The sequence below is a fragment of the Eubalaena glacialis genome, chromosome 11 (genome assembly GCF_028564815.1).
Source record: "Eubalaena glacialis isolate mEubGla1 chromosome 11, mEubGla1.1.hap2.+ XY, whole genome shotgun sequence".
Lineage (NCBI taxonomy): Eukaryota > Metazoa > Chordata > Mammalia > Artiodactyla > Balaenidae > Eubalaena > Eubalaena glacialis.
The window spans coordinates 116,395,018-116,420,021 of NC_083726.1; the positions used below are offsets into that span (position 1 = coordinate 116,395,018).

The 25,004-nt window shown below is 52.8% G+C and overlaps 1 protein-coding gene across 1 annotated transcript; it reads right to left on the minus strand.

The window, feature by feature from the left end:
• Positions 1–791: 791 nt before the first annotated feature.
• On the minus strand, positions 792–24,680 carry ADA2 (adenosine deaminase 2). The gene is given in 11 exon segments (XM_061205413.1): positions 792–1,551; positions 1,753–1,955; positions 2,461–2,618; positions 4,859–4,967; positions 6,260–6,350; positions 7,702–7,829; positions 20,744–20,954; positions 22,086–22,311; positions 23,936–24,302; positions 24,304–24,480; positions 24,483–24,680. Coding segments are annotated over 11 exon segments (1,968 nt in total). The 3' UTR covers positions 792–1,451.
• Positions 24,681–25,004: the final 324 nt, after the last annotated feature.

Here is a 25,004-nt window from a genome sequence, read left to right on the forward strand (position 1 = left end):
GAGATGACGGCGTGGGGGAGGGCGGCCCCGCAGAACTGAATACATGGTCATTACACATCACGGTGGGGTGGGAGGGAAGAGCAAGGTGCCCCGAGGGAGAAGACTTTCTGAAACAAGGACATGAAACGGAGCCCGAGGGTGACAAGAGTCAGACACAAGTGGGAGAGGGAGCATTCCCAGCAGAGAGATCCAGGGGGGCCCTGGGGCGGGCAGAGCTCGGGACACCGAGGCTGGAGTCCCGTGCGGGGCGGGATGGAGTGGGACGGACCCCGGGTCACAGGATGCTACGTGCCTGGTGAGGACGGGAGTTTCCTAAGTGCACAGACTTGTCACAGTGGAGGACCCTGGTTTAATTTAACTTTTTTTTTTAAAATAAATTTGTTTATTTATTTTATTTATTTTTGGCTGTGTTGGGTCTTCATTGCTGTGCACGGGCTTTCTCTAGTTGCGGCGAGAGGGGGCTACTCTTCGTTGCGGTGCGTGGGCTTCTCATTGCGGTGGCTTCTCTTGCTGTGGAGCATGGGCTCTAGGCGTGCGGGCCTCAGTAGTTGTGACTCACGGGCTCAGTAGTTGTGACTCACAGGGCCTAGAGTGCAGGCTCAGTAGTTGTGGCTCACGGGCTCAGTTGCTCCACGGCATGTGGGATCTTCCCGGACCACGGCTCGAACCCGTGTCCCCTGCATTGGCAGGCAGATTCGCAACCACTGCGCCACCAGGGAAGCCCCTAATTTAACTTTAAACAGTCATTGCTCCGGGGAGAAGGAGCTGGAAAGGGCAAAGAGAAGGGGGAGAGCAGCTAGGGACTGTTGGGAGGCGGGCCAGAGTGGATACAGCGGCTGGAGGCCAGGCAGCAGCGGTGGAGGGGAGGCTGGGTGACCAGGAGCAGCACGGACTCCTCTGACCACCGCTGCGCCGCGTGGACGGAGATGCCAGCCACCGAGACACCTGGGAGGGAAGCGTTGCTCGGAGCCGGTCTCCGAGGCTCCTGGGGGCCATCGAGTGTATCCCAGGTTTGGGAATCAGCAACAGGTTTGGGAATCAGCAACAAGTACGTGGTTTCTAAAGGGAAGCAGTGGACGAGACCACCCAGGAGAAGAGTGCGGAAAGGGGAGGAAAGCAGACGAGACAAAAGCGCAGGGCTGAGCTGAGGGACGCCCACCCGAGATCAGGCCGAGAGGAGCTTGGGGACGGGGGCCCGGGAGCTGCGGCTGGAGGGAAGCAGGAACCCGGAGGGGTTGTGTCACCAAGGCCGAGGGAGGACATTCCACGAGGTGAGTGGGGTCCACTGATGAGGGCTCTGAGAGGCTGGGCAAGGTGGAGGCTGCGGGTGACCCTCGCAGGTCGTTCTGGTAAAGAGACGGAGGTGACTTCCCTGGGTTCCGGACCGGCTGAGAGAAGGTGAGGCCGGGGCGGAGGGAAGCAGAGGCAGCGGGTGACAGACGGCCGTCTCCTCACTTGGGGCCCCTTGCCAGCTCAGCCACAAACTTCTGCCACCTCTCCTCCCAGGTTGCCATGGCAAACTTCTTCTCCGTCTCCGACAGGGCGCTGTACCTGCGGGGGAGGGGCGCCCGGGTCAGCCTGGGGAGGGGCGGGAGGGGACCTCGGATGCTGGCAGGGCACCACGTCCCCAGCCCGAGAGCAGTCACAGGATAAGAGACGATGCGGAAAGCGCACGGAAACCTTCAGGCCTCCGCCCAAACCTCGGAGCGGTCAACACGGGCGGTGACCGAAGAGGAGAGCACGTACACTCACCTGATGGAGTTCATGGCCAGCTGTCTGAGTGTCCTCAGGTCGGCCGTCATCCCCCCGATGCCCATGAAGGCCTCGTAGAAATCATAGGACAAGCCTTTGGCTCCAAAAGTAGCGGGGTCATCAGAGCTGATGACCATGGGGTATCCAGTGGCCATCAGCACGGCTGCAGGGTGGTTTCTCAGGTCAGACACCAGCTTCAGAACCTGCCCAGTCAGAGACAACCGTGCATCCATGAAGCGCCGTCACGAGGAAGGTGAGGCCACGAGTATAATTGGGCCTTGCCATCCCCGTCACTGTTCCGAGCGTCGGGACTCTGGGCGGTCCTGACGCAGGAAGAGCCAGTCCTCCCACGATTCCTCGTTTTCTCCACAAACATCTGGTCTCTCTTGGTCCTGCTCGCAGCAGCTTTGTCCTAAGCACAAAGCCCCAAGCAGCTGCGCGGCAGTGGGACCCCACACTACCCCCTGCGTGTCCGTCCCGGGCCCCTTTAGCTTTGTCCACAGCTTCACCCACAATCCCGCCCCACTGGGGACCCTCATTACTATGAATGGTTTAGGCAAAGTCCATTCCTACATAACTTCACGAAGAGGAGTGAGAGAGTGGAGGGACAGAGAAACCAAGGGAGTTACGGAGAGATTACGCAGGAGAAAGGTTGGTCGTGGCTGGGGGAGGAGAGTGCCCTCCACTGGCCCCAGGGAGCCTGCGTACCTGGTTGGAGATGGGACAGACTTCGATGGGGATGTCCTTCTTCCAAGCCTCAGCCCAAACGGCCGGGTGTTTGCTCAAAGCAAACCCATGGCCAATCCTGGTCGAGTTCAGTAACAGGGCATCCAGAACGTTTCTGTCTGCGGAAGTACCCTGCCAGTCTAGGAATAAAGGGGGTGGGTCTTCAGTGGATGGATGGGACCCACAGACCATCTGCAGGTGAAGGGCCCAGACTCCCCAAGCAGGAAAAGGAAGAGAAATGAACATTAACACAAAAGCTCACACGCACACACCTTTTCCTTATGACAATGTCGAAGAGAGGTACGGCCTGCCTATAGGTACGTATGTATGTATGTACGTATGTAACAGTTGAGGAAGTTGAAACCCACACAGGCTTTATAAACTCAAAGAAGGTCCTCAGGTAGGAAGCAGCAAAACTGGGTTTCAAGCCTTGGTCTACCCGACCCACCATCCATATTCTTTCTTTCCATTTTATGTTTGTTTCCAGAGCTGTTTTCTGGGAATTTTATGTGTAGGATCTCTACAACAATGTGCTGCAGACTCGGTCACTATAATGATTTGTACGTACTTTAATTTCTATCTTTAACAGAACTCTTGGGACAACCCGTGGCAGGATGGCAACAGCCAGCAGGAACCAGCCACCCCGAGGCAACTTCCCGCTGGCAGGGCCTCGCTGGAGGTGAGAATGGCAGTTCTGACTCTGCCAGCCTGGGGCGGGAGGGTGTGGGTGAGGACTCCTGCAGCTGCCCCCCCAGTACAAGGAGGTGCCCTGGAGGAAAGAGCTCCTCTTTGGTCACGCCTGGATGTGACTTCACTATCTGTGACCAAGTGGGGTGAAATCCCGGACCCAGAAAGAAAGCAGAGGTTGCTTATTGCGGGAGATCACAGAAGACCTAATTGTGAGACCCAGGTGTGAGGGCCCCATGCCTGGATGCCAAAAGCGTCCTGACTGATTCACATGTGAAATGTGAAAACTCCACTTTTCTGTTGGGAATGAAACCCAAGTATTCCCATTGCTGGTGAGGGCATGTGCTTCAGGTGGATTTTCACTAGTTTCCTAACTAATACTTCTTTTCAAAGATTTTTTTCTTTTTAAATAAAGGTATTAAATACCCAAGTCCTGGCAAAATCCTCTCGTAGGACCATGCATCTTGGAATTGAGATGATTTCACAGAGGTGAGTATGATTTTCCCAACCAGACCACGCGGTCTTCAAGGCTAACACCCCCCCTACACACACCCCCTGACCCATCTCCACTTCCCCATCCCCACAAACAATTCTTTAAATCTCCTAGAACAGCTTGGATCTAAATGGACTTGAAAATAACGTCAGGAAAAAGAGATTAACGCACGACTTCCCTGGCAGGACTTCCCTAGTGGTCCAGTGGTTAAGACTCCACGATCCCTGGTCAGGGAGCTAGATCCCGCATGCCGCATGGCAAAACTAAGAGTCCACATGCCTCAACTAAGAGCTCGCATGCCACAACTAAGACCCGGGGCAGCCTAAATAAATAAAAAAATAAAAAAGAGATTAGTGCACGGGAGCCTTCCTCTGAGAGATGATGTGAGACACCAAGGTTTAAGCCTGGCTACGAAATCCCAGCTCCCACGGCTCTGCCCTTGTCTCCTAGGTCTTCTCGGGTGGCAGGAGCCTGAGGTGCTCTGAGGGGTGCCAGTAGGGATGCAGCAGGTCTAAGCCCCCCAGATCTTCCCTGGGATCTGATGTCGCAGCTGTGACCTGGTGCTGCTTCTGCTGAGGGTTGACATGTTTTAAGGTCTGGAAATTCTGGAGGCTGAGTGATGACCAGTGAGCCCGTGAACTGAGCTTTGAGGAGCAGAGACATGGCTGGGCAGGTGGCATTTCAGAAACAAGGGCAGCCAGGCTGCCTGAGTGGGTTGGGGTCCCCCCTTCAGCCTGGCGGGTGTGGACAGTGCCTCCCAGATGTGGAGCTGGTCTGGTGGTCCCTCTCCCACCACCTCCCGGTGTGCCACTTTGCAGATGAGTCGACCTCGAAAGCACAGTTCATGCCTTATAAAAAGGAGATCATCAGAAAGGTTCCCAGCTCCTTACCGTGGACCAGTTACTGTGTTTGGCTGGAGCCTTGGGCTCCTCACCTGTAAATGGGGGTAAAGCGCCCTCCTGGCAGGACCGGGTGAGAGCTATGAATAATGTATGTGAAGGGCAGCTGCCCCAGCATCACTATGCCTCTTTCTCCGGGCATTGCTGTCAGGACAGATGTGATAATGCACGTGAAAGGGACAGGTGCCGCGAGGCGCCTTGGGGCCGTCAGTCCACTTCCCGGTGTCCCGTCCGTGCCCTCGGAGGTGGCCAGGGCCCCTGCCCATCACCCCCCCTGTCCCCGACAGGGTCATAGGCTCACCTGTCTCTCCGGCGTGGAAGAAGTAAGGCAGCTTAATGCCCCGCGAGGCTGGGATCATCAAAACCTCCTTGTAGTCATACAGGGAGTGGCCCGTGTCCTCTCGCCCCACCTGCAGGACAGAGTGGGGGACCTTGCTGGTGTGCCCTGCAGCCCTGTACCTGCCAGCACTGCTGAGGCCTCAGGCACACAGCCTTTTGAGAGGGACCAGTAGCAGGACTGGGAAAGAAAAAGAGAGCGCCGTTGCCCCGAAACAACTCCCCCCTTATTCAGAGGCTGTACCTCGACCCTTCCAGCCTTTGCGTGGTGTCCTGCACACGGCCTTCCCAGCCCTGTGCTTCAGCCTGAGCTCCTTGTTGGGGGAGAGAGAGACTCAGAGAGACAGAGAGACAGAGAGACAGAGACAGAGAGGGCGGGAGAGCCTGAGCACTAGAGCAGGGTCGGGAGGACTCTGGCCTTCGCCCCCTGGGGTCCCGGGGCCTGGCAGCTCCCAGCAGAGTCCCTCAGCTGTAATTAACCCGACAGCAATTGCACCAAAGTCCGGCTCTTCAAACGAAGGCGCACCCCCAGGGGCGGGAGTGAGAGATCCTTGGGAGAGAAAGCGGGGAGGGGCGCTGGCACTCTCGTGATAACACAAGCTGGGTGTCCAGCGCAGCAGGACCGACAGACCCCAGGAAACGCGGGGCTCGGGAGCCGACCCTTTGAACAACACCAGCCCGACTTCCCTCGAGGACGGGTGCACCTGAGTCCTGTAGGGACCGGTCGGGAGGCGCCGCGCACAGAGGGGAAAAGGGGATGGAGAGGCCGGATCCCTTGAGCAGCCCCCAAGGACCCCAGGAGGACACCCTGGTCCAAAGAAAACAATTCCTTGAGATCCGCTCCCAGGGCCCTGGTGGGGCTGAAAGTAAGAGCTGCAGCACAGTCTCGAGTAAAATGTGCAGATTCTGGAAGAGGGGGGCCAGGGGTGCATTAATTTAGCTTCTTAATGAGATTAAGGAGTTGTCACCTGGCAGCGTGGCCTGGCTGTTATTTGGGGCGGGGGGTGAGGGGGTGACACCACCCAGGGATGTGCAGCTTTGGAAGCAGCTGGGGCGAAGGGGGCGGGGCCGCTTTTGGATCCTGGACGGTGCACCCAGTCCCAGCCCCACGTCTCCTTCCAGACACCCCAGCCCTGGGCTGCTGCTTGAAGAGCGATGTGTCGTGGGCATTGAGGCCAGAGCAGGGCAGAGACCGGGGAGTGGGGGACAGCCCCTCATCCCGGCCCTTCCTTGTTCTGGAGCTTCCCTTTCTAGCCTTTTTCTGAACTTTTCTGCTCTCCCTTCCCACCCCCCAGGCCCCGAGGGAGGGTCTCAGTGGTGCCGGCCGCCCAGCTCTTCCCGGAGGGCTTTGGGCTGGGCCCATTACCAGGTCAAACCCCGCCACCATCCCGGGGAACTTGGCTCGAAGTTCCATGGCTGTCTGGATGGATTTCGTGATGGCGGACGCATCTTTGGACCTGTGGGAGAGATGGAGAGAAGCACGGGCACAGGTTCCTCGGGGCCAGTGGGTGTAGTGAGCGCCCTCACGGCCGGTCTGGCCTCGTCCAGGGCTCCCAGCCGCCCTTCCCACGCGACCCCGCCCCATCCAGGCTGTTGTGCCCCCCAAGTGCCACATCACGGAGAAATTCTGCCCAAATCCACCCTTTCAAGGACTCCGGCGGGGTCCACAGAGAGCGTGGGCTCTGGAAAGCCAGTGGGGACGGGGACCCACAGGGTCAAAACAAATAACGCAGTTTTATTTGTCTGCATTTGGCTGAAGCAAAGCGGCCATGCCCGAAACTTGCCCCGCATCCCTGAGAGGATGGTCCTGGCTGTGCCCAGCGCACTGCTCCCTGGGCACTTGTGGAACACCACAGGCCACCCAGCCCCTGCCAGGGCAGCTGGGCCTGGGCCCTGGTTCCATCAGCGAGGCCTGGGCACTGCAGAAACCACACGACCAAACTGCCTCTTCTCCCCCGCACGTCTCTCCCTTCCAGCCCAGGGCAGGGAAAAGGCGGGAGCGACACCACGGAAGCACAAAGAGAAAAGGCGCAAGTCCATGATGGGGCCGAGGCATCGGCCACCTGTTCCATCCCTGGCTCTGTGAGCCCCACACCTGCCCGTCCCTCCTCTGCACCGGGAGCAGCTGCCTCCGTCCCAAGCGCCAAGGGGATGCCGTGCAGCCGCACTCCTGCCACCGGCCCCGGGGAGCCTCCACCGTCCACCACTGCCAGCTCCACCCTAGCCCACCAGCTCCGGCGGCCCCAAGTCTCACCAGGAGGGGAGGGGGCTCCAGGGAGGTCTGACTGCCCTTCCACCTCCCCCGGCGGGGGGCTGAGCAGGCGGGGTCTGCCCTCCCCAAACCCTCCAGCTGGACACAGCACCGACTGTCCAGACTGGCTGCTTTTTGACAAAAGGGAGACCCTTCCTCGGTAAAATCCGGAGAATTCCTCTGTAGGCTTCCTTCTCTTGCTTGGGGCAAGTGTGAGTCTTTCTTTGCAGCTCCCAGAGGTCTCCACACAGACGTGGCTGCCATGAGGCAGAACCCAGCCACAGATTGAAACAAAAAACATTCAGGCAAAAACACTAAACCCGTAACTGATGACCCAGGCCAGTGTGGGTCACAGCCTGGAATCATCTGGAAAGTTGCCACAGTTCTTCATTCCAGCCTGGTCGTGATTTCAGAGTGGATTCTGCACTCCCGCTACGGCACATGGAGTCCCCCGGGGTCTCTGGCCCCAGCCTCCCAGCCCCTCCTCACCCCTTTCTCCTCCCCCCCCACCCCCGTCTCCTCCTAGCTCCTTCAGCCTTAGCCGTGCTCGCTCTCACCTGTGATCCGAATAAATGAGTTTGATTCCAATAAACCCAGGATGCTCTTTTGCAAAATTACGAGCCACTTCTTCGTACAACCTCACCGACCACTCTGGGCTGTAGACCGTCCCGTTCAGTTCATACACCTGCGAGGGAAGCATGGCCCCGACCAGACGTCAGAGGTGAGCAGAGCAGATCTCCAGTCCCAGCTGCCAACAATCTCCAAAACCAGGTTGGACTCTGTGATTTCCCTGTTCAGTGCCTTTGACGGCCTCTGAGGTTGATCAGAAGTCCCAGCCCCGAATGGGATAATGCTCTTTGGTGCCACGAGGCTGGGATGTCTGCCTCTTGTTCAGGGCTGGGTCCTGGCACCTAGAACAGTGCCTGGCACATGGTTGGTGCTCAGTAAGGGTTTGTGCAGCGAATGAGGAACAGGCCAGCTGAGGACAGGACACAAGCCAGAAAGGGTGTTCCAAGGACCCACTTAATCTCCCCACTCTCCCACCCCGAGGCGGGGGACCCCTGAGGTGGCCAAGCCACTAGGGACACCAAGAGTGAAATGGTCAGGGGCAGAGTGGGGAGAGCCAGGGGTGCACAGTAGGTGAGACAAAAGAAAAAATGCGGTGGGGAAGAGCAGGCTTTTTGCTTGTCCATCTCTGGGGGTCCTGAAGGATATCAGAATGTGCTACCCCCAAATATCCCACTTTTACATAAGGATTATTTTGAGCTGAAGGCAATTAAGAAGCACAAAAGCAGACAGAGGTCTGTGCCCTCCTTTCTGCCTCAGAGCAGGACATATATTTCTGTCTGTGAAGGCGCCCCCTTCCAGCTCCCATTCCAGGAGAACAGCCCTTATCACTGGAGACAGAAACTGGGCTCCAAGCTGGATCTGAACAGGCAAACCTGACTAAAATAACCCCTGTTTTCTATTAGTTCCCCCATACACTTACCTCCCCACAATTTACTGCACCTGGAAGCCCAAACCTCTTTTCCTTTGTCTTATTGCTTTTCCACAATTTCTCACCATTTGTTAAAATACTGTAGTATATAAGAACCTGGTCTACCCACTTCTTTGGGTCTTCACTTCTGTTCTATGAAGGTCTCCATGCACGTAAAACTTAAACGTTAACATCAAATAAAATTTCTATGCCTTTTCTCCTGTTAATGTGGCTTTTGTCAGTTTATTTTATTTTTTAAATAAATTTATTTATTTATTTTTGGCTGTGTTGGGTCTTCATTGCTGTGCACCGGCTTTCTTTAGTTGCAGCGAGCAGGGGCTACTCTTCGTTGTGGTGTGCAGGCTTCTCGTTGTGGTGGCTTCTCTTGTTGCGGAGCACGGGTTCTAGGCACACGGACTTCAGTAGTTGTGGCACACGGGTCCAGTAGTTGTGGCTCACGGGCTCTAGAGCGCAGGCTCAGTAGTTGTGGCACACGGGCTTAGTTGCTCCGCGGCATGTGGGATCTTCCCAGACCAGGGCTCGAACCCATGTCCCCTGCATTGGCAGGCGGATTCTTAACCACTGTGCCACTAGGGAAGCCCTGCTTTTGTCAGTTTAATTTGCACATCCCAAGAACAGAACGTAAGAAGGTAAAGGAAACTTACTTTCTTCCTTTCCTACTTACAAAGGATTTTTTTTTTTTTGGCTGCGTTGGGTCTTCGTTGCTGTGCACAGGCTTTCTGTAGTTGTGGCGAGCGGGGGCTACTCTTTGTTGTGGTGCACGGGCTTCTCATTGCGGTGGCTTCTCTTGTTGCAGAGCACGGGCTCTAGGTGCATGGGCTTCAGTAGTTGTGGCATGCAGACTAGGTAGCTGTGGTTCGCAGGCTCTAGAGGGCAGGCTCAGTAGTTGTGGTGCAGGGGCTTAGTTGCTCCGTGGCATGTGGGATCTTCCCGGACCAGGGCTCGAACCCATGTCCCCTGCACTGGCAGGTGGATTCTTAACCACTGCACCACCAGGGAAGTCCCCAAAGGATTTTTTAAAAGAATGCTTTTCCTGTTACTGATCAAGGCATTCTGTTAGAATCTTCAAATCTTTGATACTGTACTCCAGCAATTCTCAAAGGATAGTCAGGGAGCCGCTGAGGGTCCCCTAGACTTTTGCAAAGTCTACAGATTCAAAACTGTCTTCATAAAAATGTTGAGATGTTTTCTTTTTCACTCTAATTCTCTCAGAGTGTACAGAATTTTCCAGAAGCTGCATCATATATGGCAATATTGCTCTGACACAAAATAGATGGTGTAATTGTGTAGGCTTGTGCTTTGAAAATTTCTCAGTTTTAGTTTCTAATACTGGTTATGTTATACAGGATACAGTAGATATAATCCACATAAACAAAAGCCCTTTAGGATCCTCAAAGATTTTGTGAGTAAAAGTTTGAGAACCATTGTATTAACTCAACCCAAAATTATTAGCTGACGTCATCTTGGCATTACCCACCTGATTTGCAGAAGGGAAGGACAGAATTCTGCCCCGTGCCTTGACTGCTCCGTCATTACGAGTCACCTGTCCAGACACCCCAACCAGGTCGCAGATCCCTGAGAGCGGGGTCCATGTCGCTTGACCTTCCCACCTCCTCTCCTAGGACCAGAGGAGGACCTCCAGAAACAAGCTTTAACCTAAGAAGAGTGTTGTCTACTTGCACCTTTTTCTTTTCTTTTTTTTTTTTTTTTTTTTTTTAGTTCCCCGACCCAGGATCGAAAATGCACCCCCTGTAGTGGAAGCGCGACTGGACCACCAGGGAAATCCCTACTTGCAGCTTTAAAAATACTAAGACAGGACTTACTGTACAGCACAGGGAACTATACTCAATACCTTGTAATAACCTATAATGGAAAAGAATCTGAAAAAGAATAGATACATATATATGTGTGTAACTGAATCACTTTGCTGTACATCTGAAACTAATACAACATTGTAAACCAACTATACTTCAATTAAAAAAAAAAAGTGCTGGGTCTTTCCTCACGGTCCAGTGGTTAGGACTCCACGCTTCCACTGCAGGGGGCATGGGCTCCATCCCTGGTTGGGGAACTAATCCTGCCTGCTGCACAGTGCGGCCAAAAAAAAAAAAAAAACTAAGCCTCACGCGGCACGTTTTTAGGGGATGGATGGATAGATGGATGTTGGAGGGGCACAGGAGACAAAAGAAAGAAACTTAAATATATAGATCAACACATGACATTCTGCCTAAAGGAAGATCCCTGGCAGGTTAATCGAGTCTGCATGGATACACAAAAGGTGCCACGGAGGCCTGATGGGGCTGCACTCAGGGTGGTTCCCACTCATGGATTCCGTCCGCGGTCCCACTGCTAGTTCCCGTGCCACGGAGAGCCACAAGGGCAGACACTGAAGCGCATCCAGAGCATTTCCTGGTCTTCTGGTGCCCCAGTAAGTCTCTCCTGGGGCTGCCCAGGCCCCGAGCTCATGCCCCTCTGGCCTCCAGCCTCTGCCCAAGAAACTGCAGCCTTGATGGGAGCACCAAGGTGGGAATCTGAATGCTCAAGAGCCTCCCACTTCCAGGAGTGGAGACCCTTTCCAGGGTGAGACCTGCAGCCCCTCACAGCCGCACTGGTGCAGTTAAAACAGGCTCTGAAGCCAAGACTCACAGGAAAGTTCTCAGCTGGTTTGGGGTTGTGGTCAGCCTTCTGGGTTCAGGCTCCAGTGAGATACAATATATTCCAAACCAATCATACCTCAGAGGCTTGTTGCAAGGATCAAATGAGTTAATATTTGTAAAGCACTCAGAAATGATAACTAGGTCATATGGTAGTTCTATTTTTAGGAGTTTTTAAAAATAAATTTATTTTATTTATTTATTTTTGGCTGCATTGGGTCTTTGTCGTGCACGGGCTTTCTCTAGTTGCAGCGAGTGGGGGCTACTCTTGGTTGTGGTGTGCGGGCTTCTCATTGCGGTGGCTTCTCTTGTTGCAGAGCACGGGCTCTAGGTGCGTGGGCTTCAGTAGTTGTGGCACTCGGGCTCAGTAGTTGTGGCTCAGGCTTAGCTGCTCCGCGGCATGTGGGATCTTCCCAGACCAGGGCTCGAACCCATGTCCCCTGCATTGGCAGGCGGATTCTTAACCACTGTGCCACCAGAGAAGTCCCTATTTTCAGTTTTTTAAAGAACCTCCATATTGTTCTCCATAATAACACAGCACTCCCACAACTGGGCATATACCCTGAGAAAACCACAATTCGAAAAGATACATGCACACCAATGTTCACTGCAGCTCTATTTACAATAGCCAGGATATGGAAGCAACCTAAATGTCCATCGACAGATGAATGAATAAAGAAGATGTGGGGCTTCCCTGGTGGCGCAGTGGTTGAGAATCTGCCTGCCAATGCAGGGGACACGGGTTCAAGCCCTGGTCTGGGAAGATCCCACATGCCACGGAGCAACTGGGCCCGTGAGCCACAGCTACTGAGCCTGCGCGTCTGGAGCCTGTGCTCCGCAACAAGAGAGGCCGCGATAATGAGAGGCCCGCGCACCGCGATGAAGAGTGGCCCCCACTTGCCGCAACTAGAGAAAGCCCTCGCACAGAAACGAAGACCCAACACAGCCATAAATAAATAAATAAATAAATAAACCCAAATTAAAAAGGTTACATTTAATTTAAAAAAAAAAAAAAAAAAAAGAAGATGTGGTACATATATACAATGGAATATTACTCAGCCATGAAAAGGAACAAAATTGGGTCATTTGTAGAGACATGGATGGACCTAGAGTCTGTCATACAGAGTGAAGTTAAGGCAGAAGGACAAAAACTAATATCGTATATTAACACATATATGTGGAATCTAGAAAAACGGTACAGATGAACCTATTTGCAGGGCAGGAATAGAGACGCAGACATAGAGAATGGATGTGTGGACACAGTGGGGGAAGCGGGGGTGGGATGAACTGGGAGATTAGGTTTGACATACATACACCACCACGTGTAAAAGAGATAGCTAGTGGGCACCTGCTGTATAGCACAGGGAGCTCAGCTTGGTGCTCTGTGGGGACCTAGATGGGGGTGGGTGGGAGGGAGGTCCAAGAGGGAGGGGATATGTGTATACCTATAGCTGATTCACTTCGTTGTGCAGCAGAAAGTAACACAACGTTGTAAAGCAACTATACCCCAATAAAATAAAAAAAAAGAAATAACTAGCAACACAGTGTTGTTATTAGCAACCTATCACCAGATGCAGAAAAACAACTCAAATCTGCAGCTGTCCTAGGAAGATGAGTTACCATCTAAGAATGTAACAACCTGTAAGTACAGGAAGGGGTCTGTCATTCATCTAAGGCTCAGTGGTACAAAAGCGACTATGTCCCTATAATAAGCCCCCTTGGATTAAAAACACATTGGACTCAATTTAAATGATCTCAAATCTTACAGTGTACTTGAGGCAGTGTAAATTTGTGGGGAAGTTATTCAAACTACATACTACTTTCATAAACTAGTATAAGATTACAAATTCCCGTTGTCTATGATATTATGGAATTAAAGAATTTGAAGCTGAAGGAACAGAAAGGAAATTTGGGGGCAGTGTTGCTTAAGGTCACACAATTAGTTTGTGTCAGACCAGATACTAGGACTCGGAAGCTCTAATTCTGAATGCAACCAGCTTTCACTTCTAGAGCCTGATTCACTTAAAAAGCATTAACTGAGCTTCTACTACGTGCCAGGCATATGCCAAGAGCTTTCCATCAATCTCATTTAATCCTCAAAACTGCACTGTTAGGTAGGTCTCATTTTACAGATGAGGATTCTGAGGCTCCCTGGCTGGAGTGGGGGGCGGGGGTCGGCGGCATCGCGGTGGAGGGGCGCTGTCTCAAAGTCTCCGACCACCCAGTGAGGAGAAAATGCCTGGATCCCACCCCGGATTAATGAAATCAGATTCTCTGGGGGTAGAACCTGGTTTTTTAAACTCGCCCAGGTGACTCTCATGTATAATGTACCTCTAGGCTGAAGATCTACCGTTTTTGTCGATTTCACAGCCTTGTTAAGAGCACAGTCACAGCGTAACGTCGTAGGAAAGTGCGGCCGTCAGGATTCTGCAGAGCAACACCAATGACGTGAAACACGGGTCACTGGAGCGAAAAGCCAGGTGGAGTTCCTAATGAAGGACTCTGCTAAGAATCCAGGACAAAACCCTGGGAGTGGGTAGGGGGAGCACTACGACCGCTGGTTACGCAAGTGACAGCATCCAAGAAGCCGTCCGCGAACGACCCTCCTGAGCTCCCTCGGCCCCTGACGTGTCCCCCCCAAGACCGCCCACGGGTAAATGCCAGCTGGGCTAGCTCCTGTGCATAATCCCCTGGGAGCTCCTCTCGGAAGGCTGGCCCGACCCAGTCTGAGTCTCCGATTCCGGCCGAGGGGGCGGGGATGGGGCCCAGGAGATCAGACCCGCCTAGCAACTGTTGCTACGGGTGAGTGGCCTTTGTGATGGAGCATTAGTGACACAATAGGAGGCTGGGCAGTGGGATAGTCCATCAACATCATCCCAGGCCCTGAATTAGCCCCACAGGCAAGGAGGGGGAGGCAGGGGGCTCAGAAAAGAATTCCAGGGCAGACGTTTTTAGTTGTTAATGTGTTGATGGCTCCCCTACTCTGGCTAAGGGGGCGTTAGGCAAAGACTCTGGACTGCAAGGGCCCTTTGTTCCAGGGTCAGACCAGAGCAAACAGCAAATCCCATCCCCCTCAGTCTCCACCCCAGCCCAAATCCCAGCCACCCTCCACCTTCAAGGAATCCTGGCTGGGTGCCGGAGTGGGTGGGGAGAGAGGCTAGCTGGGCAGGTCCCCAGCGCAGACCCCAGAGCCAAGTGTCCCCAAGGGGCGTGGGGAGGGGGGAGGGGGAGAGGAAGCAAGGTCCAATTCCTTGCAGCTTCCCCAAATACCTCCCCAGGGGCTCAGGCCCTCTCTCCGCACCCCTCTCCCTCCTCTCCCCTTCCCCCTAAGGAGCCCAAGACCCCTCCCCAAGGGGAGGCCTCCCTCCCACTCCCCACTCTGCGAAAGCTGCCAGGATGTGCCCACAGGAAGCGACACCCCCAGGCCGGAAGCCCATCGGGGAGCTCCTTTTGAGATGCGTGTAGCCCCACAGGGCTTCTCAAAGCCCAGCACCCCGGCCCCTGTCCCGTCCCTACTTACTGCCCACATGGCCTGGGTCAGGCTCTTTGACCTTTCCGAGCCTCAGTTTCCACATCTGCAAAGTGCAGGTTGTGAGGCTCAAAGGAGATGATGCAGATAAAGTGCTTTGAAAAGGGATTAAAGTGTGGCCTGGGTCAGATCATCTGCATTGGAACCACGGGGTGTGGGGGACAGGGGTGTTTGGCTAGTTAACTTGGCAGCTTCCTAGCCCAACCCAAGACCCAAGATTTGGGACCCTGGGAGGTCGGGGTCCAAAGAGCACCTCCAAATTAGTCCCATGTACACCTACCACCCCTAAGCATGATGATCACCCCTGGAGCCTCTGGAGGACTCTGCCGGGTCTGAAATGACTCACAGTCATTTCTCTAGCTGGGAAACCAGGGCTGACATACACACAGGTGCTGGGAATAAACAGGGATTCAAGGAGAGGAAGCCAGTCCCAAGAAGGTGGGGGTGGTGGTGGAGGCAGGGCTTAAACCTGACTCCAGAGGAGGATGGGCTTAGGGGGCGGGGCCCAGGCTGGGCGAAGGAAGGGATTTCAGGCCAAACAGGGGACTAAGGGCTCTGGGAGATGCACCGTCTTCCACCCTACATGGGCTAGTCCAGGGCCAGCTCATCTCTTTCTGAAATTCTTCTCTTAGTAGAAGGCGGACTGGACCCTCTCTTTTCTTTTGAAAGGATCGTTTGTACCCAGGACTTATTGACTCTGCTCACAAGGCTGACGAAGTCTCTCCTGGGGGCCAAGGTCAGGCCCACTCCCACTTCCCAAGAATCAGAAATAGGTATGCAGGTCTGTGCTCAGCGTTAAACCGGCAAACAATCACCAGATCCTGGTGGAGATGCACACCCTCACCTGGGCCGACCTCGAGGAGGTGTGAACATATCCCAGGAAAAGGGGGTCATCCAGGATGCACAGGAGAGTGGAGACCTGGAAGCGGGGGAAAGGGGGCCCTGACTCAGGACGGGAAGGATGGGTTCTCAGGGCTGGAGCAGCCTCCACGACAGGGTCCCTCGACCCTTCAAGTCAAACTAGGGCAATAGAGTCAGTTTAGGGATCCCACCCAGGATTTAAAAATTAGACTCCAAACGCAAAAATATCAGATAGTTTGGCTTCAGGAGAAGTTAAGATTTGCCTTCAACCCAAGGCAATAGAAATAAAAACAAAAATAGACAAATGGGACCTAATCAAACTTAACAAGTTTTTGCATAGCAAAGGAAACCATAAAAAAAACAAAAAGACAACCTACGGAATGGGAGAAAATATTTGCAAACGATGCAACTGACAAAGGCTTAATCTCCAAAGTATACAAACAGCTCATGCAGCTCAACAACAAAAAAACAAACAACCCAATCGAAAAATGGGCAGATCTTAATAGACATTTCTCCAAAGAAGACATACAGATGGCCAGTAGGCACATGAAGAGACGCTCAACATCACTAATTATTAGAGAAATGCAAATCAAAACTACGAGGAACCACCTCACACCAGTCAGAATGGTCATATTAAAAAGTCTACCAAAAAAAAAAAAAAAAGTCTACAAATAACAAATGCTGGAGAGGGCGTGGAGAAAAGGGAACACTCCTCCACTGTTGGTGGGAATGTATGTTGGTGCAGCCACTATGGAGAACAGTATGGAGGTTCCTCAGAAAACTAAAAATAGAACTACCATATGATCCAGCAATCCCACTCCTGGGCATATACCCGGACAAAACTATAATTCAAAAAGATACATGCACCCCTATGGTCATAGCAGCACTATTCACAATAGCCAAAGCATGGAAATAACCTAAATGTCCATCAACAGATGAATGGATAAAGATGTGGTACATATATACAATGGAATATGAGTCATAAAAAGAACGAAATAATGCCATTTCCAGCAACATGGATGCAACTAGAGATGATCATACTAAGTGAAGTAAGTCAGAAAGAGAAAGACAAATACCATATGATATCACTTATCTGTGGAATCTAAAATATGGCACAAATGAACCTACCTACAAAACAGAAACAGACTCACAGACGTAGAGAGCAGACCTGTGGTTGCCATGGTGGGGGCGGGGAGAGGGATGGACGGGGAGTTTGGGGTTGGACTGGGAGATGCAAACTATTACATTTAGAATGGATAGACAACAAGGTCCTACTGTATAGCACAGGGAACTATATCCAGTCTCCTGGGATAAACCATAATGGAAAAGAGTATTAAAAAAAGAATGTACATAAATACACTACCATGTGTAAAATAGATAGCTAAAGGGAACTTGCTTAGCACAGGGAGCTCAGCTTGGTGCTCTGTGATGGCCTAGTTGGGTGGGATGGTAGGGGGGAGGTCCAAGAGGGAGGGGATGCGTGTATGTGTATGGCTGATGCACTTCACTCTGCGGCAGAAACTAACACAACATTGCAAAGCAGTTATACTCAAAAAAAAAAAAAAAAAAAAAGAATGTGTATATGTGTAAAACAGAGTCACTTTGCTGTACGGCAGAGACTGGCACAACATTGTAAATCAATTATATTTCAATTAAAAAAATAATTTGTCTTCAAGAGAGAATCTACTGACAGGGAAGCATACGTGACTGGTCTGATTGATAATTTTCTCTGAAAACTGCATTCTGACTTTCTTGTGGATACATCTGTCTCTTATGACTTTGGTCAATGTGTGTCAGTCCTCTGGAGCCCTTTTACTTCTGGGTGTACAAACAGTAAAATTTCTGAGCCAATAAAGACCATGGAATATGGTAACAAAACCAAAATAGTGCCACCCTTGAAGTCAGTCCAAATTATTGAGTGTGGCAAGGCCTTGGCACACTCAATAATTTGGATGAATGGACAGGCCAGTTTGGATACTGTCGGGGAAGTGCTCTCAGCTGGACATCACATCCGTTCCCATCAAACACTCCTCAAACATTCCAAGCTTTATAAACCTTGTCTACCCTCACACCCCAGCTCAGCTCCACGAGTGGTTTTGGTGCCACAGCTCCTGGGGCTCCCGCATCGAGGGGTTAGGGGAAGTTCCCTCCACCCTCCTTTGTCAGAGGCCTTGGGTCCCCAGTGCGGAGTCCAGCCCAGGGACCCAGGCCCTCCTGTCAATCTTTAACTTGGTTAATCAGCCTGACTGTTGCCCTTGCGATTGCAGGTCGGCTTATTAGGTGTCACCTCTGCGTCCTGGCCTTTAAATTTCTCCAAACTGGGGGAAAGAGAGAAGACTTGTTTGGGGCCCTTTCATATTGGGGGAGGGCGCTGGCAGGGGGTCCCTTTGGCCCACCCAGCCTTAGGTAGTGCTGTTATCAAAACCTTTGTTTTAATCCCATCAATGTCCATTGTATTCATCCCATTTCTTAACAACCATCTATAGATTCCCACACTGCTGGGACCAGTCCTGTGACTCTCCCCTTAATAACCCTTTACAAATGTCTACCTTGTTGGAAAGAGTCCCGACTTCACCCTTCTTCTCACTCCCTTGTTAATTAATGGACCTTTTTTATTAGCATCTGTAAGACCCATGAGGCAAGCTAGGACCCTGAATTCCATACGGCTTCCCAAACCATTTTGTTCGTTTGAGTTAAGGTAACATTTTGGTCTTAACATTGGTACCAATAAAACAGGTGTTTACAAGGAGAGGTCTCTAAAAAATTTACCAATTTAGAAGTTTTTCCAGTTCAAAGTATCCATCCTCTGGCCATTGACAGTAGGATCTTAATACCAACTCACACCATGAGGCTTTCCGTGGCTTAACCGTGAACAAAAGAGGTGTCGCAGGAGAGTGCAAAGGACACAACCTCACAAGCTCCAGAAAGTTCGCTCCCAAGGATGGTCTAAGGAAGCAAAGGCGGCCGTGAAGGTTGAGATGACAGAGGCCCCTTGTGGTCGGAGACCCCTTGTGACAAACCCCCGGCAGCTGGCACAGTCGGACAAGGACGCTGGTTGCAAGCCCAGCTGTGGCCTGTGCTTCCGACCAGAGGTGACAGCTAGGAATCCCAGTCTATCCGACTGGCCACCAAATGCCCTGGTGCCTGCGCCTTCCGAACGGCAGGACCAGAGCGAATTTTCTCACTGGTGCTGAGGCCAAACTCTCAAGACATAGAACAAGAAAAAAGTAAAACCAATCAGACCAATGGTTTTCCTCCTTATGACACAAAAGACAGAAACACAGAAAAACAGTGACCATCTCTGGGAGGAAAAGGATTCACAAGCCCAGAGCTCTCTTCCAAATTCACTGACCCAGAGGCCCTAAGGCCCAAGAACTAGCTCCACAAACATTTTCTCCTGCTAATCTGATTTTAGAAAAGAGAAAAAGGACTCTTACCACTCCTGTTTCCAAAAGCCCCTGCAGGCAGAGATCCAGGAGACTGACAGGATAAAGATTCTCACCTTCTGCCAGGATCTCTGAGATGCAGGAGCCTGGGGCCAGGGGTGTCCAGCCAGTAAAGTTGAATCCAGCTGCCTAGGCCAACTGGCCAACTGTCGGGGTGTAGGGGGAGACATTTCCATCTACCCTTCGAAATTCTGGCTGGTCTGAGAATTAAACTGACATGAGACAGATTAACAGGAGAAAATCCAGCAAAAGTTTAATAACAGCTCTACGTGGGAGAGACCCAGGAAGACTGAGCCGTTCACCCAAATGGCTGAAGCCCTCACCTTAAATACCATCTTCAGCTCAAGACAAAAGAGGATGTTGGGGGTAGGGGTTTGGGACTTCAAAGGGGAGGAAGGCAATTCACAGGGTGATAAAAAGCAAGTGTTTGGTAAACACATGTTTGCTGGGCCAGCAGGGACAATGGGACAGAGTGGACTCTGGTGTCCAGGCCCTGAGGAGTCCCCCGACCACACCCGGCCATATTCTCTGCAGAGACTCTGGTGTGGCTCTACGCTGAGAACAGGCCCTTTAGGTGTTTTTAGGCACTTAGGGGGAAGGTCAAAGGCTCTTCCTGAGTCTTTTGGGCCTTGACTGTTTCAGCTCGAAATAATCCACATGCCAAAGTGACATTTTGGGGGCGAGTGTGCTCCCCTACAGCGCAATGCACGTACTCTTGTGAGCCCCCTAAAGGTACTGGAAGAGCCTTCCAGTACCTCGGCTACTCCCTCAACCCCCCAATCCCCACCTCCCCCCAAAAGTCCTCAGGAAAGTCCTCTTCCATACGCACCAGAAGGGTCCTCTCTCGGCAGCATTTGACTCGCCCGGGCTCCTCATGGGACGCCTCCCCCAGCCTGGAGCCCGAGCCACCCCGCTGCCTCCCCCAGCTCAGGTCTGCAAAGCTGAGGTCGGCCCGTCTCAGGTACCTGAGACTCCGTCACCCTTTGCTTCTGGCCAACATGCAAGATCCTAGTGAGCGATTTGTTAATATTTTGACACTTTGGGATACTTTTGGACTCTTCCCAACCTTTTCCTTTTCTTTCTCTTTGACCTTCCTTCCTCAAAGTCAAATCAAATGTCTCTGTTGCCCATAGAAGACCCCGTGCTCCACAGAGAGGGCCCCCAGGAACTCACCAGACCCCACTCTACCTGCAACTAGACCCATTTACCAGATGAAAGGCTCAGCGGGCCTTGCACCAAGGGCATCGTCCTGTGGGACTCACAGTAGCGCATTTTGATAGGAAAGGAGACGGTCAAGGATGGTCTGGGCACGAGGCACTGCCCAGAGTCCAGGGCAGGTGCCCAGGCATCAGCAGGCCCCGTGCGTCTGGGGGGAGCTGGGCCGTGGGGATCACGAGGGAAGGGAGGTGATGGGCAGTGAGGGGCACGTGCCCAGTTTTGCAGGGCCAGCCCAGGGCTTCTTGCTCACATGGCCCCCGGAAAGGCACCAGGCCCCTTGGGGGTGAAGCCGGCCCTCGGTCCTGTGCAGCACTAGGGTGGGGAGCCCGTGAAGCCCTACAGGGTGAGAGCAGAGAGTCCAGCCTGAGCGGAGGAGAGCAGAGACGGACTCACCGGGTACAGCATGGCTCTGAGCTCGAGGTAGAGCACGTTGTCCTGGTAGAACTCCTCCAGGCCCTGCGAGATGTAGTCTCGGAATACCGGGGCGTAGCTCACGAGGCCCGCGATCACGAAGAAGATGGTCTCGAACTTGGCCCAGACCACGTCTTGGTTTGCATAAGTTGCCTGGGGGTTCTCGGTCATCAGGGTGAAATTCCTCAGCAGGCTGTCAGGATACAAAGAGTGGGCAGAGGCTTGCTGCAGGCTGTCACCTCCGGCCTGTAGGACTCCTGCCCAGGCTCCCTGATGGAGGCCCCCCACCCTGGGACCTCCAAGTGCTCCCCAGGAGACACCTGGCAGGATGCTCCCACCAGCCAGGCTCTGCTGTCCCCCTTGGCCTCTTAGCCAGGCCGACCCCACTGAACGGACATCTCGGACCAAGCTCTCCTTGGAGGGTGCTATGCACTGAATTGTGTCCCCAAAATTCATATGCTGAAACCCTAATTCCCAATGTGACTGTGTTTGGAGATGAGGACTTTCAGAAGGTAATTAAGGTTAAATGAGGTCATAAGGGTGGAGCCCTGACCCAGTAGGGCTGGTGTCCAAGACCCCAGGGTCACACGTACAGTGAGAAGGCGGCCGTCTGCCAGCCCAGGAGAGAGGCCTTGGAGAAACTTGCCCACACCTTGATCTTGGACTTCCAGCTTCCAGAACTGGGAGAAAATACATTTCTATTTTTTAAGCCACCCCGTCTGTGGTATTCCATTGTGGCAGCCCCAGCAAACTCAAACCCAAGGTCCGATGGAAATAATTGTGGACTTGGCAGTACAGGACACAGGTTACTTCCCTGATTAGCCGTTTACCAGCTGTGTGGCCTTGGGCAACCTCCTTAAAATGCAGGCTGAGCTGCATTTTCTTACTCATCAAGGAAATACCTCAAGAAAGCCCTCTGTAGATGGTTCTACGATTAGAATAGTTATTATAATATTTGTATACAAGTCTGTTAGGAAGCTGCCCCATCATGTTTTCAGGCTGTTTCATCCATCCTGGGCCCTCTTGGCTCCAGGAACTGGGAATCCCCTTGTCTCCGGCCTTACTGAGGGTCCAGACAAGTCCCGTTCGGTGCAGCAGCAGTGTCGCTGGTCAAATAGGGTTTTAAACGTACCAGGAACTTGCTGCGGATGGGATAGGTGTTGAATACCTTGGTGAAGCAAAGGATCCCATAAAGTTAAGAGAAAAAGCCTCCTGACTTTTTTAACGCCAGGTGTTTCTAGAAGGGTCTGTCCCACGGGGACACCGCACACGCCAACCCCACCTGCGCAGGTGCGACACAGGTTCTTCCCGAGCTACCACCCACCTGTGGTCAAACTCGGTGATGTTCGGCAGCCCCTTTCGAAACTTCTCCAGCAAAACCCACTGGGGACATTCTGTTGTGTTCAGGGTGGGGGGAGTCGAGCGAGCAAATCTGAACTGCGGGGTCCCCCTCGGGGTGAGGCAGAAATAGCAGTGGGGCCTGTAGGTGACGTTTCTCACCAGCCAGTCCGTGCTGGCGATGCTGAAGTCGTGGACGTGTAAGGCAGCCCCTGCAGGGAGAGGGGCGGGGGGTGGTGAGGCGAGGGCAGCGGGGGCCGGACCCCGGGCTCGGGCCGAGAGCCCATCAGAGGCGGACGAGAGGGGCGCGGCTTTCTATGGGGCCACGTTCCTGGGGACACGGGGCCCTTTCCCTCTGCGGTGGCCTCGTCCCGGGGCGGCCCGGCCTCCCGGCTCCTTGACCCCGTCCCTCACCAGCAGGAGCCCTGGGTGGTCTCATCCAAGAGGCCGCAGGCGGGTTTGCAATCAGAAGGCTGGGCTCCATCTATTGGCTTCCAGCTCCCATGGGGAGCCTGACCTCCAGATGAGTCCTCCGGGCCCAGCGCGGTGTGAGGGGTGTGAGAAGACCGCCCCCGCCCGCCCACGCCAGCCTGTCCGCCCAGGGTCCCTGAGTCCCCCATCCTGTTCCGCGTCACCCCACACGCGGCCTGCCCACCTCCTGCTTCCCGCCGAGCCCTGCAGCTTCTGGCCTCCTTCAGACCTCACACCGACTCGAGGCTCAGGATTCACCCCCTCTGCCCTCCTGCTGCATCTGAGCACCTGGTCTGGACACTGGCCCCTTGGCAGGTGTCCCGCTGTGCGAGCTCTGGCGTGTCCCCTCTCTAAACAGGGAGGCTGCTTTCCCAACCTCACAGTTTTTACATTTTTTAATCTCTATAACACTAAAAAAAAAAGTATAGAAAGCTTGCAGCTGCAAGTTACGTGTTCAGGATCATGACTGTTCTACTGTTCACAGCGATGCGTTTATACAGTAGCGTCACCTGCAAATTGGCACTTGCCATCTACCTCTACAAGGATTAAATCATGAGCCGCTGCAGCTGCTGACCTTTGACACCCCCTGAAAGGAGTTCAGGGTGGAGAGCTGAAATGAGGCCCTCTGTGCTCTGGGAAAAACTAACAGAGCAGGTCTTCAGATAGATATTTTCAGGAGCTGATTTTATGAGCCCTATTCTTGCATCTCCTCATATTTACAAAAACACTAAGATCCTTCATGGTGACGTCTGCTCCTCGTGACCAGCAGTAACCTTCACAAGACTAGCAGAAACCTGCAAAAAATATGTGCTTCATTGCATGTACTCCCCCTTCACCAAAATCACATCTATACTGACCTTCCCCCTACCTCTTTGGCGCAGTTTCTCAGAGCTATCTGAAATGCTGTCTCCCGGGCTATAGTCCTCATTTTGCCCCAAATAAAACTGAACTCCCAGCTCTCACGTTGTGCATTTTTTTTCCAGGTGACAGTAGCAATGAAGTACTAGAAATGTGTTTATCTAGGACGCATCCTCTTTGGTAACTTAGCCCCTGGAAAGGCTAGAAGAACGTATGCAGGGAGGGATAGGGTTCTTATGGGGGATGACTTCCAGCCCTGCCAGGGATGCCCCGTGACATCCAGGCCCCCTCCCTGCCATCTGTCTGAGGCCGAGTCCCCTCGGAGCCAGGGTTTTGGTTTCAGGGTGGACGGCAGCCACGTGGAGCCCCCGCCCCCAGTCCACCAGCAAGGACAAGGGCTCAGGGCCCCAGTGGAGTCTGGGCTCCACTCAGAACAAGGACCACCGGCTCCATTTTAGTACCTCCTATGTCCCCAGGACCCCAGAACCGTCCCCTCCAGACCCCTACCTTTTGGCATCTTCTTCAGGATGTTGAACACCGCACTTTTCTCAATGAGGCTCTTGGCTTGGAAGAAGTGCATGCTGGGTGGGATGCTCCCCGTCCTCAGGGCCTCCTGCATCTCGGCCTCCTTGAGGGCCCCGAGCCTCTGGTTGGCCAGCTCCTCCTCCTGCTTCAGCACCAGCTGCCCCCCGATCCGCATCATCTTCTCTCTCATCAACAGCCGGTTTCGTGCTTCGTCTCCGGATGTGGCCGAGCAGAAAGAAGACACGGCCACGGCCACCGCCAGCAGCAGGGTGGGCAGGGCTGGCCGCCCTGACATGGACATTGGGATGCCTGGAAGAGGAAATCGCTCTGCTGGAGACTTGGGAAGGGGGGAAGCTGCAGGTTTTAGTGTTGAACCTGGATGGCCCTCCTCCCATGCTATACTCAGATGACCAGGAGGCAGCATGTACACGACGCTTCTCCTTCTCTGAGAACCCAGAGAAGAGACCGCTGGGTACAGACAAGGGGGGTTTCCCCACATAAAAGTTCATTACGAGGCCTCCCAGACCAGGGCTTGTCCTCCGCGAGCCCTGCTCACATGCACAGGAAGACACCGAAATCGGATTTTTAGTGTTTCACTTTTAAATATAACCGGAGAGCAGAGGATCACGAGGCTTATGAAGAAAGGCTCCAACATAACAAAGGAACTTAAAAAATAACACAGAGAAGGAACTAGCACAGGAAACGAAAGAAAGTCCAGAAGAACCATAGTTAATATCTTTACAGAGATGAGAAAAGATATGTGTCCCTAAAACAGGAACAGGGCAGTGTAAAAAATAAACAAAACGAGCTTTTAGAAATTAAAAACATGAATGCTGAAATTTAAAACATTGACTAGCAATATTAAAAGATGGAACTGAAGAGAAGCTTTTAGAAAGTAGGACAAAAATAGGAGAGAAGAAAATGAGAAGAATATTGGCTCAGGAAATCCAACACCCAAATAACAGACATTTCAGAAGGAAAAAGAAAAAATAGGTGGGAGAAAAAAAGGAAATAAAGACTATAAGAAATTGTCCCAGAACTGAAGACCTGC